General features: G+C 41.8%; 1 protein-coding gene across 1 annotated transcript in view; it reads right to left on the reverse strand.

Moving 5' to 3' along the window:
• Positions 1–676: 676 nt before the first annotated feature.
• TTC7A (tetratricopeptide repeat domain 7A) overlaps positions 677–16,429 on the reverse strand; it is a 226,727-nt gene continuing 210,974 nt past the window's right edge. Inside the window, exon 21 of the mRNA XM_060754418.2 lies at positions 677–1,432. Within this exon, the coding sequence (XP_060610401.2) occupies positions 1,211–1,432 (222 nt within the window). The 3' untranslated portion in view covers positions 677–1,210. The remainder of the gene's footprint in view (positions 1,433–16,429) is intronic.

The raw sequence follows: 16,429 nt of genomic DNA on the forward strand, positions 1-16,429 counted from the left end.
CAGGTGAATTTTTGCCAAAAAATATATATATCATGGAATGCAGAAATCATCAACCAATGTCTTTTAAAAAACCTAATAATCTCATCATCCATTAGGTAGAAAACTTAGCAAACATGTGCATCCCTTGATTTGTCAGGTTGCAGATAATGTCTCCACACTCACCACCGAATAACTGCAACTAATGTCAGACAGCAATAATTGAAGAGAAAAGAGAATCCCTTTGAGACTGCCATTCTATTTCTGTATTGTTGAAGGCTTTCATGGCTGGAATCACTGCGTTGTTGTATGACCATGTTCTAGAAGCATTCTCTCCTGACGTTTCGTCTGTATCTGTGGCAAGCATCCTCAGGGGTTGTGAGGTTTGTTGGAAACTAGGAAAATTGGGTTTATATATCTGTGGAAGGTCCAGGGTGGGGGAAAGTACTCTTGTCTGTTGGAGGTAAGTGTGAAACATTTTGAAACATTTTCCTAGTTTCCAACAAACCTCACAACCTCTGAGGATGCCTGCCACAGATGCAGGCAAAACGTCAGGAGAGAATGCTTCTAGAACATGGCCATACAGCCCAAAAAACCTACAAAAAGTCATTCCATTTCTGGTTGTTTATGTTCAGAATTACATTGTAAAAGTTGGATGCAGACACCCCTGCAAATTGCAGCAACCCCAGCAGCTAGAATTGCATTTTCCTGTTGGCAATTCCTCTTGAAGTCTGTGTGCCAGGAAAATGGAATATCCCTGAAATTGAAGCTTCACTTAACAAAGACTTTTGAATTCTGAGTAACAAATAAATTGTATCTATACAGTCAGGTCTCCACAATCACTTGGTATAGGAGTGCAGGACCCCAATGAAAGTGGAAAAACAGCAAATTAAAACAATACTATTTTTTTAAAACCTGAGAGAACACCTGTCTAGACATTTTATGAAGTCCGCAAGGCTTTCAGTGCCAAGGCAACATTTATATAGTCTTACAATTACAAACGGCCCTTTGAATGCAACCATACTGAAGGACCTATCATTGTACTGGAGGATGTAGAAATTCCTAGAGATAACGTTATAATCAAATTCATGAATAATCAAATTTGCCAAAGTCAGACCCACAAATGTGGAGGGTTGACTGCATATTTATTGCACTGTAAACTAATTGCTTATCTCTCGGGTACTTTATTGGAACTATGTCCATAGAATGCACATCTGTGATGTTAAAATTATCATCACAGCTCCCTGGGAATAACTGTAAATGGGATGACAGGGCTGCTGGCTTCAAGATCCAGTGCAGTTAGGAAGCACTCAACAGCGGCTTCATTCTTTCCCTGAGCATGAAGGACTTCTCCAAGGCTGTTCCATGCTTGGTGGCTGGTGCTCTGGACCTGGACCGCATCCTGCAAAACCTTCTGAGCCAAGTCTTTCCGCCCAAGTCTGTTCAAGACCAGTCCCTGCCAAGGAGAAGGAAAACACCGTTATTAGCATACAATAAAAGTAAGTCATTCATTAATAGAAACAGACAGGGATTAATGACTCAGCAGGAGACCCTGAGAATTTAAGACCAAAAAAGTAATTTTTCTGGATCCTTCTCCTGAATCAAGAGAACTGCTCTATGTATCTCAGTAATATTTATACTGACTAGATATTTTGAGCTTCAGAGATTGACTTTCCTAGTCCTACTATGTCAAGGGTTGGGCCCGAGGCCTACTGCTCCCAAACCATGCAATCTTCTACTGTTGTCCTACCACAGAGGCAACGTACGATAGAATCATAGAATTGGAAGAGACTTCATGGGCCACCCAGTCCAACCCCCTGCCAAGGAGCAGGGAAACCACATTCAAAGCACCCCCAACAGATGGCCATTCAGCCTCTGCTCAAAAGCCTCTAAAGAAGGAGACTTCACCACACTCCTGGGCCAAGAGTTCCACTGCTGAACAGCTCTAACAGTCAGGAAGTTCTTTCTAATGTTCAGATGGAATCTTCTTTCTTGTAGTTTGACCCCATTGTTCTAAATCCTAGTCTCCAGGGCAGCAGAAAACAAGCTTGCTCCCTCCTCCCATGACTTCCTCTCATATATTTATACATGGCTATAATGTGTCCTCTCAGCCTTCTCTTCTTCAGGCTAAACATGCCCAGCTCTTTAAGCCGCTCCTCATAGGGCTTGTTCTCCAGACCCTTGATCATTTTAGTCGCCCTCCTTTGGACACATTCCAGCTTGTCAACATCTCCCTTCAATTGTGATGCCCAGAATCGGACACAGTATTCCAGATGTGCTCTAGCCAAGGCAGAGTAGAGGAGGAGCATGACTTCCCTGGATCTAGACACTAGACTCCTATTGATGATGGCAGAAACATGTACAGTACATGTTATTTGAACTGTGTGTGGGGGGAGATTTTGGGCTTTCCTTAATGAGCCCCAGTTCATGCTGTCATCCCAACTCTCCCTGGATACTCAACAATGCAGCACAAACCTAAGGTCATGGATGGAATATCTACAAAGGGAGAATGAAATAACACCCAGTTGGCTCTTTACATTGACCACGTTCCTGTATCATAGAGGTGTGTTTTAGAAACCTGCAGGTGGAACTGCACAACCTCTCTTCCCTGCCTGTAAACACATGCTTTGTATGATGCCCACCTACAACAGATTATGCTTTTAAAAAGCATGTATGTATTACGTGCTTTTTAAAATGATGCATTTTCTCTTCCTTTTTTGGCAATGCATGCATCCACCGTCAGCTCCACTGTGTCTCCCAGACTCAAATCTTGCAAGATCGACTGCTGAGTTAAGAATGACTTGTTGGAGAGTCTGTGTTTCTTTGGCTCTTAAGCCCAGCAGTCAAGGAGAGAATTCTAACTCCACCAGTGTGTTTAAAGCCTCACTAACAGATATTAACTAAGGGTAAAAGCCGTGATGTGAAGTGCTGCGCATAGGCAGACAAACTGCCCATCGGTCCACCCACGGCAAGCAAATGGTAATCAAATGTAACCAAAGCTGGTTGGAAATAATAGGAGTGGAGTCCAACTCATCTGAAAGACAATGCACCGAGGAAAACTGGCCTATTCAGTGAGGAGGGATGATCTAAAGGGAGAGAGACAGCTCAACAAAATGCCAACTACCTCGTGCATCTCTGAAATGGGTCAACGAATTACAGCCTCAGGAAACCTTTTCTTTTTGTGTTAAAAAACGCAGTTGTATATTTTTGACTCCCTGAAGTTGGCATGACATACAGCAGCGAGCACAGTGCTTCTCCAGAGAATCCACCCCTTGAGAGCTGCAGTGCTCTGGCAGATTTTTATACATCCCCACGGAGTCTAGCAAGTGGTAAACAATGCCTTCACGCTGTTGCCATGTAAAGTCCAGCTGGGATCGGCCCACAACGCAAAATGGAAACTGGGGGTGGTGCGTGGAAGAGGACGGGTATAAGGAGAAGAGGGAAAGTTGGGTATTCATATATCTTGCTGCAAAAGGTCAATTTGCATTTTTAGCTGGGCACTACTCTCTCTCTCTCTCTCTCTCTCTTTTGGTAGGTTGCCTTATGAAAATCTGGATGCTCAGTTTCCATAGAAACTCCCCTTGTTGAGGTGCATGAATAACTTCATAAAATCAGCTAGAGATCTAGAGAAGATTACCAATTAGTATACTTTCTTTCTTTTATAAAAAAAAGAAAGAGAGAGATAATTAACAGCATTGCCTGCCTGTTATTCAAGGCAAATATGGAACTGATTTTCTGCCTTGTTGTTATTAATGAGCTCTATTTATTTTCCTTTCATTAATGTGAAGCCACTGGAAAGCATTCAGGATTTCATAAGAACACAGGCAGCTGCCCAACAGCAAGTCAGCCCACTGGCTCATCTTGCCCAGTATGGTCAAGGGGCTCTCCAGTCATTTCAGGCAGGACTCTTTCCCAGCTCTAACTGGAGATACTGGGAAATGAACCTAGGAGAAGTACAGCCTGTAGAAAGCAGAGAGCACATTGCCTCCATGGCTGTTTTTGCTTTCTCCAGGAACCGCCTGGAAAAATGTGTGCATGTGTGTGGTTGCTCCCAAATCTCCAATGAAGCTATGAGGGGTATTTTCCTCACATTTTAGTCCAGAAGAAGCCCCCAGTGGTGCAATGGGTTAAAACACTAAGCTGCTGAACTTGCTGACCAAAAGGTCAGTGGTTTGAATCTGGGGAGTGGAGTGAGCTCCTGCTGTTAGCCCTTGCTTCTGCCAACCTCGGCAGTTCAAAAACATGCACATGTGAGGAGATCAATAGGTATTGCATCTGTGGGAAGGTAAAGGTGCTCCATACATTCATGCCGGCCACATGACCTTGGAGGTGTCTATGGTCAACGCTGGCTCTTCAGCTTAGAAATGGAGATGAGCACCACCTCTCAGAGTCAGTCACGACTAGACTTAATGTCAAGGGGAAACCTTTACCTTTACCTTTTAGTCCAGGAGAGGTCTTAAAAGCAAGACAAGATGCCCCAATCAATTCCAGTTGTAAATAAGGGACTCTCCTGAGCCAACAAACCTGGCAAACATGCCCCCTTCCCTCTTTATAGAGCATTTAGGGGTGCTTTTTTGGCTTTTGTTGTGTTGTTGTTGTTGTTGTTGTTACATGGAATGGGTCCAACAGATTATGAACCTCCAAGGTCTCCTGTGAAACTAATATGATTCCTTAGCCTTCAACAACTTGTCCATTTTTGACCCATCGGATGCAAAGCACAAGGCTTGATCATTGAGCTACAACCCTTTCCAAGTTATTAAGAACTATCTGCATCCATTAATGGCACAAACTGGGAAAAACAGTACATGTTGGATCTGAGCAAAGGTCCAACTGGCATATCATACTGTTTCCTATAGTGAATGAGTTGATGCTTCCATTGCTATCCATAAAGGCACTTCTTTCATTGAGTTATCCTCCAAGATAAGAGATTCATTCTTCCTTTCTTTAGAGTGGACTCAAGGCAGATCACAACATCTTAAAAATGCATAGAACATAAAACCATATCACAGAATTTGGTACAATTCTGATTTGAATTCCCTTACTATTTGTTTCTCTCTGTCATTCTCCTTACAGATGCTGAAACCTGAATACTACTACTACTACTACTACTACTAATAATAATAATAATCTTTATTTATACCCACCACCATCTCCCCAAAGGGGACTCAGGGTGGCTAACATGAGGCCAAGCCGAAAAATACAATACAGCAAAATAAAATACAAAGAAACAAAAAATTACATCAAAATAAGATACATGAAGTAATAAAATAAAATAAACAGTTGCAAAATAACATAATAAAGGGATAGAAGATAAGAAAAAGTAGAACTCAGAAGAAATTGTAGAGAGTAGAAACCATTTGGGCATCACCTCAGCTTGCCGTAGCTTGCAAGATGTCAGTCATTTAATCTTGCATTCGCTATTCGAAGCAAGGCAGGTCGTGTGACATGCTGGATCTATATCCTTTGAAGGCCTATTATAAAAAATACATGAAACAATAAAACATCAAGCAGTTTGCCTGCCAGAGGACTCAGCAGGTACCTGCCAAGTGCAATGAATCAAGTGGCACACAGCTTAATGTGCGACTTTAGAAGGGCTGGAGCCAAGCCCCAATGGAAAAAGAGGCTTTGCTCTTCAAGGCTGAATATGAGCTTGAAAATCTGCCTGGTTATGTATGAATTGCAGGGGGAGCAAGATGGCAGCCAAGCACTGCTCCATGGGTCATGCAACAAGCAACAGCTCCGTCAACCAGGAGTTGCAGCCTGAAAATCCTGAAAATCTTTTATGATGCAAGCTGCAAGGGTGCCAACAGGACTGGCTGAAGGTCCAGCTTGTAATTTTTTATCTTACCCAGAACTAGATATAAAATACTTGGATTGACCTCACTGGTGTTTTATGGTGGATACCATAGTTTCACTGAGATAGAGAAATATGTCTAGTTCAGTAGTTCTTAACCTGTGGGCTGAGGACCATCAGTGGGCCGCGAGGATGAAAATCTGGTCCGCAAGCCTCCTTCCTCTTTATTTTATTTCCACTCCTTTCACACTGCCTGCCACTCCTTCCCTGTCGCTGACCATGGCATATGTTCTGTAGCAGAAACTAGAGCTGATGTGGTCTATCCAATGCAATTAAAATGCGTCATGGTGTTATTGTTTTTAGTGTTTTATTATTTTGCTTGGTGTTTTATTATTTGTTTTATGAGTTTTACTGTTGTATTTGTATGCTGTTGTTTTGTTGGTGGCCTTGACCTTTGTAAGCCGCATCGAGTCCTTCGGGAGATTTTAGCGTGATATAAATAAAGATAATAATAATAATCATAATAATAATAATAATAATAATTTTCTAAATCAGCATCTAAAATAACCAAACCAACTCTAAAGTTTACCAAAAACTGATTTGTAACCCTTTTGGTACTAATGTTGGTGCGTGATCCCTGGTCAATGGTCCCTGGTCAAGTAGTCTCTGGTCAAAGTGACCTTTGATCAAAGTAGTCCCTGGTCATAGTGGTCCCTGGTCAGGTGGTCCCTAATCAAAGTGGTCTCTGGTCAAGTGGTCCCTGGTCAAATGGTCCCTGATCAAAGTGGTTTCTTGTCAAGTAGTCTCTGGTCAAGTGGTCCCTGGTCAAAAAAAAGATCGGGAACTACTGATTTAGTGGAAGACAACTCAAATGTTAAAGGTTTAGAAACCAAGCTTAGGGAGCTGGGTATGTTTTGCATGGAGAAAAACACCCTGAGAAGAGACAGAAAAACCATCCTGAACTTTCTAAAGAGATAGCATGTAGAAAATGGAACAAGCTTGTTTTCTCCTCCTCCAAAAACATTAATGTTAACCAGTGGATTCAAATTACGAAAATAGAGATTCCATCTAAACATTAGGAAGAACAACAGGGGGAAAAACTTGGGAGGATGGTGGGCTCTCCTCCTTTGGATTTAAACCACAGGTGGAAGGCAATCTTTTGAGGATGCTTTAGTTATATATTCCTGCATCATTAAAGATTGGACTACATGGCCCTTGCAATCCCTTATAACTCTATGACTCTATAAATGGAAGATTAGCCAAACTCAGAATAAGAGAGAATTAAATGATAAGTCAGTAGGTCTTCTCGTCTTGCTGTTTATATAATGCACATGTGTCAAATGCAAGGCCTGCCAGCCAAATAATTTTAAGTGGCTTGCCAAGTTTTCAATGCCAGGACAATATAGTTATATTTATACGGTCTTATTATTACAACTGGCCCTTTGAAAGCAACCATAAGGCTGATGTGGCCCTTGGTGAAAATGAATTTGACACCACTGCTCTAAGGCAATCTATTTGACTATCATGTCACCTCTCCGTCTTCCTCACTAAACGTATCTAGCTCCCTAAGTCGTTTCTCATAAACTTGGTTTCCAGACTGCTTGATCTCTTTGGTTTCCCTTCTCTGTACGTATTCTAGCTTGTCAATATCCTCCTTGAACTGCTGTGCTCAGATCTAGAGAAGATATTCCAGATGAGATCTGACCAAAGCTGAATATTACTTCTCTCAATTGGAACACTATGCTTATGTTGACCACAGCTGATTCATACTGATATAATGTGTTGTGAGAACAGTTTGTAGCTTATCAGCTTTCTCTTCTAAGGTATTAAATGTGCAGTTGTAAGAGAAGGGTGCAACTGAAAAATGATAGTGGAAACAAAACAGCCTTGATCACAAATGCAAAATTAGTTGGAAGGGTGCCCAAGTTAGAGCAGCAAACTACACTCCCCATTCTTGAAGCCTTCTTGTTTAGCCCTTAAGTTGGTCAGGTTATTTTGGCAGGAGAGGTGAATGACCTCTCAAGCACCTCTTCTGCTTCCTAACAATAAGTGGAAGGCAAAATAGGGATTCCTTCAATGATATAGCTGAACTACAACCTGAGGATAGTTCAACGCTCTCGGACCAACAATACTCCATGAACCTCTACTTTAAGTAGTACTGGATGATTCAGAGGATGCCTACAAATAGAAGACAGTCATTTGACAAATCTTCAAATGCAGAACTATATGTTATAACGTAGGGCACAAAGAATCACAGAATTGGAAGGAACCTAGTAAAGGTTTCCCCTGACATTAAATCCAATTGTTTCCAACTCTGGGGGATGGTGATCATCTCTATTTCTAAGCTGAAGAGCCGGCGTTGTCTGTAGACACCTCCAAGGTCATGTGGCCAGCATGACTGCATGGACCGCAGTTACCTTCCTGCTGAAGCAGCACCTATTGATCACCTTTGTATATTAGGTTGCGAGGTTGGAAGAAGCTGGGGCTACCAGTGGGAGCTCACCCCCGCTCCTTGGATTCAAACTGCTGACCTTTTGGTCAGCAAGTTCAGCAGCTCAGCGGTTTAACCTGCTGTGCCACCAGGGGGTTAGGAATGAGCCTAAGTGGTCTTAAATATAGCCATGCAGGATTTTACGTATTCAGGAACCTGTATCATTCCTGAGAGATGCCCATTCAGCTTCAATGTAGAAGGAGTGAAGGAGAGTCCACTACCTTCTGAGGTTGTCTGTTCCACTGTCAAATGGCTTGGACACTCAGAAGGTTCCTCACAATGTTTAGGTGGAAATCTCTTTATTTGTATCTTGAATCCATTAGTTTGTGCCTGGTCTCTGGAGGAGAAGCAGAGACTTGAACCCATTAGTTTTTGCCTGGTCCCTAGAGTTTCAAAATTTGGACATGAGCCTTGGAATGTGCGCAGCTATGCTGTCCTTAATTCCTAAAATCAGGAATGTGTTCTCTCTCTTTTTCCACTCCCTCCCCACATGTGTGTGTGTGTATGTGGTGTGTGTAATAATATCATTCCCCAATACACCCACATTCTTCCCTGTAATTGGCCCCATGTGCCCAGAAGATCTACACTGGAGAATTCACAGTGGAGGCTGGCATCTCTTAACTGGGAAACAATGGAAGTGCCGTATATACTCGAGTATAAGCCAAGTTTTTCAGCTCCTTTTTTAGGCTGAAAAAGCCCCCCTCGGCTTATACTTGAGCCAAGGTTATTTATTATTTCACTCTGTTGTTGTTTTTATTATCATTATTACATTTCTTATTTTACTCTATGTCTTATTATTACATTTATTATTTTATTCTATTTATTATTGTTATTATTACATTTATTATTTTACTCTGATTATTATTATTACATTTATTATTTTAATTTATTATTTTGTTATTACATTTATTATTTTACTATAATAATAATAATAATAATAATAATAATAATAATAATAAGAAGAAGAAGAAGAAGAAGAAGAAGAAGACTTTATTTGTACCCCGCTACCATCTCCTGAGGGACTCAGTGCGGCTTACATGAGGCCGAGCCCACAACACAACAATAACAATAACAGCAATAATACAAAAACAATACAAACTTCATAGTAAAATAAGCAAAAACAATAACAATAACACGATGCATTTAAAAAACCAATGGCTGGGCCAAATGCAATAATTAAAATTTTTAAAAATAATGCTGGGCATGAACAGGTAGCATGTAATTGGAATAAAGGTTTTGAAGAGCGAAGAAATGTGCAGACAATCCAAAATCATTATTAAAGTGCATTTGAGGACATATTGCTGGGAGTTTCCTTAATCTGGGAAGGCACACTGAAACAGCTCTATTTATTACTCTATTATTGTTATAATTACGTTTATTATTTTATTCTATTTTTATTACATGTATTATTTTACTCTATTATTACTGTTATAATTACATTTCCATTATTTTACTCTATTACTATTATTTTTATTACTCTTATTATTTTACTCTATTATTATTGGAAGGATACATAAGCACATTTGCATTGAAGAAGGTTAGAATAATGGTTTAATCAGAGTTGGACAGTCTTATCTTAAATTACAGTTTTATGTAAATATTCAAAAACATTTAACCTACTGATGCCTCAATTAATGTAATTTTATTGATATCTATTTGTATTTTGAAATTTACCAGTAGCTGCTGCATTTCCCATCCTCGGTCTATATTAGAGTCAATACATTTTCCCAGTTTTTTGGGGGTTTTTTGCAGTAAAATTAGACACCCTGGCTTATTTTCGGGTCGGCTTATACTCAAGTATATACGGTAATAAGTATAAAATAGGCTGAATGAACAGAAGAAAGAAATAAGAGGAAGGAAAGAAAAATCTGGAAGAAATAACATTTGTTATCTTCTTATTAGCCCCGTCTTGCCTTCTCAGACACAATTTTCTTGCAAGAGGACATTTAGGAAAAATGCTGAGATCTTTCGACATGAAACAAAAAAAAAAAAATCAAAGGAAGCTCCTATCGGGAGCACAATGGCTGTGCCCCCACCCCATTCCCTCATTCTTGCTTTCCATCTTTCATTTCGCCAAATGTTAAACAGACCCATTGCTAACACGTTTGAAGCTTAAATATGATAAAACATTTATTGGCATAAAAGGCAGGCCCTTAGGCAGCCTTTTGCAAAACCGGGAGGCTGTGATCTCTTCCCAGGGAGCCTCAGACAAAGTTGAGAGACGAAATTGGGGGCAGGAGAGAAAGATTTTAAAAAGAGGAATTTCTCTCCCCCCCCCCCCCCCGGTCCTGCTGAATTCCCTCAAAGCAGAACAGCAGGCTGTGCTGAGCGCTTTGCAGGCACTCCCACTTTTGCAAAGACCTAGATGGAAATGAAGTGGTGAGCAACACAGCACAGAGTAGGATGCCTTGTGCCCAGGTTTAAAATAGACCAAGCACAATGCTCCGTTTGTGATTTTTCTCTTCTTCCCAAGGCAAGGTTGGAGCTCGGAAGGCCATGTGGCACATGTTGCCACAGAATAGCTGTGTTGAGGACTGCAGCCGTGGCTGTATCTGGCATAAATAGCCGCTTTTCCTTGGACTTGTCCCTTGGGTCCTACACAACTATTTTTATTTTATTATTTGATTTTGAAAACCACACTGGGGAGCTGCCCTTCTGCATATTCAGTGAGGTCAGCAAGATCCCTGGTTCTGGGAGGAATGAGACTAAACACAGCTCCGGGAGGGCTGGATAGTTGACAAGAAAGGAACCACTATAGCGAAGCATTATTTTTGAAATGTTTGCTCTTTCATAAAATCCTAGAGTTGGAAGAGATGTCGAGGGCCACCCAGTCTAACCCCCTGCCAAGAAGCAGGAAAATCGCATTCAAAGCATCCCCAACAGATGGCCATCCAGCCTCTGCTCAAAAGCCTTCAAAGAAGGAGCCCCCACCACACTCTGGGGCAGAGAGTTCCACTGCTGAACAGCTCTCACAGTTAGGAAGTTCTTTCTAATGTTCAGGTGGAATCTCCTTTCCTGTTGTTTGAAGTCTTTGTTCCATCTCCTAGTCTCCAGTGTAGCAGAAAAAAAGCTTGATCCCTCCTCCCTATGACTTCTCCTCACATATTTATATATGGCCCTCATCATGTAAAAAGGAATCCCACTGGAATCCCACTGGAGTACTGCAGCACACCCAAATACCTGGGAGTCACCCTGGACAGTGCTCTGACCTACAAGAAGCACTGCCTGAATATCAAGCAAAAAGTGAGTGCTAGAAACAATATCATACGAAAGCTGACTGGCACAACCTGGGGATCACAACCAGACACAGTGAAGATGTCTGCCCTTGCGTTATGCTACTCTGCTACACATCTCACCACGCTAAAACAGTAGATGTGGCTCTTAATGAGACATACCGCATTATCACGGGGTGTCTGCGCCCTACACCACTGGAGAAATTACACTGTTTAGCCAGTATTGCACCACCTGACATCCGCCAGGAAGAAGCAGCCAATAGTGAAAGGACCAAAGCAGTGACATCTCCAGTTCATCCCTTATTTGGCTATCAGCCAGCATGTCAACAACTTAAATCGAGACATAGTTTTCTAAGATCTACAGAGACACTCACTGGAACACCTCAGCAAGCAAGAATCCAAAAGTGGCAGGTTCAAACCCAGAACCTCAATCAATGGCTGATACCAAATGAGAGACTCCCCCTGGGCACACTGAAGACTGGGCGACTTGGAAGGCGCTGAACAGACTGCGCTCTGGCACCACGAGATGCAGAGCCAACCTTAAAAAATGGGGTCACAAAGTGGAATCCATGACATGCGAGTGTGGAGAAGACCAAATCACTGACCACCTGCAGCAATGCAGCCTGAGCCCTGCTACAGCACAATGGAGGACCTTCTTGCGGCAACACCAGAGGCACTCCAAGTGGCCAGATACTGGTTAAAGGACATTTAATCAACTACCAAACTCACAAATTTTGTGTTTTGTCTGTCTGTTTGTTTGTTTGTTTGTTTGTTTTGTTCTGTTAGAAATGTAATACAATTGTCTGGTTGCCTGACATGATAAATAAATTATGTAAAAAGTTAGCATGTCAAGAAGAAAGCAAAAGAAAAGCTGGTAGGCTGTTAGGAATGGTGGGAGTTGAAGTTCAAAACACCTGGAGAGCCAAAGTTTGCCCATGTCTGATCTACACTGTAGAATTGATGCAGCTGGAGACCACTTAATGCAACTGGAGACCATAGCTCAATGCTATGGAATCATAAGAGTTGTAGTTTGGTGAAGCACCAGTACTCTTTGTCAGATAAGACTATGGATCTTGGAAAACTACAACCTCTGTGATTCCATATCATTTAGCTATGGCAGTTGAAGTTGTGTCAAACTGCATTAATTCTACAGTGTAGATGCACCCCAGGAATAGGCTGCACCACATGCTATTTCTACATATTTTAAATCGGCTGCCAATCACTTTCACAATTTATCAGGCTTCAGTGCTGCCACTCTTCCCAGATACATTGTTGTTGTGACAAGGCATCTGATTTTCTGTACTGCAGCCTCATTACACAATAGCACCTGGGTACATGTCATGTAAAATCTGCATTTTCAAGAAAATTCCACAAAAAAGCATTGCCTTCAAACTCCACGGTAATCTGCCTCTGCTTTCCTTTGCCTCTTCAATCCTTCTTTTCCTTTAAGAGCTCTCAAAACACTTTATCCTTTTCAGCTTAGCTTGCTCTCACATGGGCTGAAAAGGGCATCCTAATGCAAGCTGAGTTAGCCCAGGGCCATTCACGTACATAACGGAAAAACTGAATTATTTTGCTTAGTGAATGATAATAAAAGACATCGCCGATGAGAGCAGGGAAGAAAGACACAGTGCACAACACAGGAGTCATCTACTGGTAGCTGTGTATCCAGGTAGTCTGGGATGCCAAGCTTAGGATCTCTACAGGAAAAGACAACCAGATGACACAGACTATATTGAATATATGCTTGTTAGGAGCGAGTGATGAATAGATATACTTTGATCTTTTGCCTCCATTGCTACAGTGTCTTTAGGGTGGCTGTAAGATAAGGATGCATCCACACTGTGCCATACCTTGTTAAACCCTTGTGCCGGCATGACTGAAGACTGACAGGTCAGAGGTTTGAATTTGGAGAGTGTGTGGGTGAGCTCCCTCTGTCAGCTCCAGCTCCCCATGCAGGGACATGAGAGAAGCCTCCCACAAAGATGATAAAACATCAAAACATCCAGACATCCTCTGGGCAACGTCCTTGCAGATGAACAATTATCTCACACCAGAAGCGACTTGCAGTTTCTCAAGTCACTCCTGACACACACACACACACACAAAAAATCCACACTGATGGAATATCATATGTACCAATGGGAATAATGCCATTATGGGCATGTATGCAATTAGCCCTACCTTTGTGACTACATGATAGAGGGAAGAAATTCAGTTTAAGCCCATTCTTTGCATACAACCCCTAGAAACTTCAATGAATGAGATAAGCAAGCAGATGTTCCTCTCAGTGCCAGTCTGTAAGCTATTGGCTGCAGATTTACAGGATATTTTTTTCTGGAAATGAAGAAACAATTTTAGCAAATAGGCACAAATATGGCACTGAGTTCCCACACACTGGGGGAAAAGCCTTAGGAAGTGCAGGTTGAAGACAATGTGAAGTTGCAGGAAACCAAAGTACAGGCAGTCTCCAAGTTACAAACAATATTTGTAGGTTTGTTCTTAAGTTGAATTTGTTTGTAAGTCAGGACAGGTATATTTTTGAAGTGTAACATCAATCTACACACACACACACATCCCACCCCTTTGGGTAGCAAAGGAAAGGGTTAACACCCCTGTGGAGTTTGTTTTGATGTCTGTGTCCCCGTTCAGAAGATTTTACCTGACTTTCTGTCCTTGTGATAACTGAATTTTGAAAAAAAATGGCTTGTTGTGGAAACAAGGATTGGAGATCAAGCTTCAGCGGAGACACCTTTTTCCTATGATAGCTCTTCCAAGAGTCAATTTCCCTTCCAAAGGGTAGATTTCTCTCACTTCCTGTTGTCTCACCCAGGTTCTTAACTATGAATAGTTTGTAAGTTGGATGTTTGTAACTCAGGGACTGCCTGTAAATGGTATGGGGAATATGTGTGTGTTTTTCAGAGTTGAATGTTCATTTTTTATTTATCCATTCAGGTAGGGCCAGGCAAACACTGGAAAAGATTCTTGAAATACAACAGTGTGGGAAACGAGGTGGGCCCAGAGGATAATTTTCTCACTCTGAGACTCCACAAGATTCGCAAGGTTTACCAAAAATGCCGGAAAACAAGAGAAACAAAACTGAAAACCCTAGAGACAGCCCCAAGTGCTCTTCTGGTTTTGAAAAACATATTTTTAGATATTATGTAATGCAGGGATTCCCTACTACCTATTTAAAAGATGACCGGAAGGTGAAGCAGGTGAAACTTTCAGGAGATAAAATTGGGGAGGAAGTGTTGGCCACAAAAAAACACAATTCAAGGAATCTCAATGAGGTGAGTGATGCAAAAACAGCCCATGAAGTCAAATGCAAACCCACAGCCACACTTTGCACACTCTTTGGCTGTGAAAAACATATCAAACATTATTGGACTACATCTCTCAGAATTTCTCAAGCACAGTGGATAATGGCCATGATGGTTGAGAGTTTCTGGGAGTTGTAGTCCAAAGAAGTAATTTTCTAAGCTGTGGATATATTCCACAGTAATAATAACTTTATTCTTGAACCCTGCCTCCATCTCCCCAAAGGGACTCGAGGCAGCTTACATATGGCACAAAGTGCCTGAAACAGAGCATAAAATAGACATATAGTACAATACAATAAAGTAAAATATATGGCATATAAAACAACCATTTAAAACTCATAACACTGCCCAATAACCTATGGTGACAACTATCGTAAGACATGACCAGACTGTAAACAAGATAAGGGAATGGGATTGTGCAAATTGTAGCTAAGGAACAAGGGCATGGGGTGAAAGTGCAGCGTGGTGTCATTAATTGAGGACTATTGGGGCTAGAGGTTTTCAAAGGCTTGTTTAAACATCCAAGTCTTCAGATCCCTACGAAAGGAGGACAGTGTGGAGGCCTGCCTAATCTCCCTGGGGAATGTGTTCCAAAGTTGGGGGCCACCACCGAGAAGGCCCTCTCCCTCGTCCCAACCAACCGTGCTTGTGACAGTGATAGGAATGAAAAGAGGGCCTCCCCAAAAGATCTTAACACTCGCACAGATACACGGGGGGGGGGGGGGTGTGCGGTCATGAAGATTGGCAGGGCCCGAACTATGTAGGGCTTTATAGGTAATGACCTGAACTTTTAATTGAGACTGAAAACTTATCGGCAGCCAATGGAGTTGCATTAATAGGGGCATTGTATGGCTGCTGATCTTTGCACCAATTGCAGTTTCTGAACAGTCTTCAAAGGCAGCCCCACGTAGAGTGCATTACAGTAATCCAATTTTGATGTAACTAAGGCATGAACCACTGTGGCCAAATCTGGCTTCTCGAGGTACGGTCACAGTTGGTGCACAAGCTTGAACTGTGGAAAGGCCTTTCCGGCTACCATTGACACCTGAGCTTCAAGCATCAGAGCTGAATCCAGAAGGACCCCCAGACTGTGGACCTGTGTCTTCAAGGGCAGTGTAACCCCGTCAAGCACAGGTAGTCACCCTGTACCCCAACTGGCCTCATGACTGACCAGGAGGACCTCTGTCTTGTTTGGATTAAGCTTCAGCTTGTTAACCCTCATCCAGTCCATCACTGCTGCCAAGCACTGGTCCTGGATCTGGGGGGCTTCCTTGGAGTTTGGTGGAAAGGAGTAGAGTTGTGTGCCATCTGCGTACAGATGGCACCAAACTCCAAAACTCCGGATGACCTCTCCCAGCAGATTGTCATGTATCATCATACAATTAAAATGGCTCTCAAAGCATTGAAGCTCTAGAGAGGACAAAGATTTTGATGGACTTCATTTCCCATCATTTGTCCCCTTGACTAACTGGACGTATGTTAATTTGCTTATAGTTTTCTACTCAGATATCTTATTTCTTTCTCTTAATATTGATGATATTGTGCATATAATATACAGGCAACCAGGTCCTTAAAACCAACCTTAAATAACAAATAAATAAATAATCCCTTC

The sequence above is a fragment of the Anolis sagrei genome, chromosome 1 (assembly GCF_037176765.1).
Source record: "Anolis sagrei isolate rAnoSag1 chromosome 1, rAnoSag1.mat, whole genome shotgun sequence".
NCBI lineage: Eukaryota > Metazoa > Chordata > Lepidosauria > Squamata > Dactyloidae > Anolis > Anolis sagrei.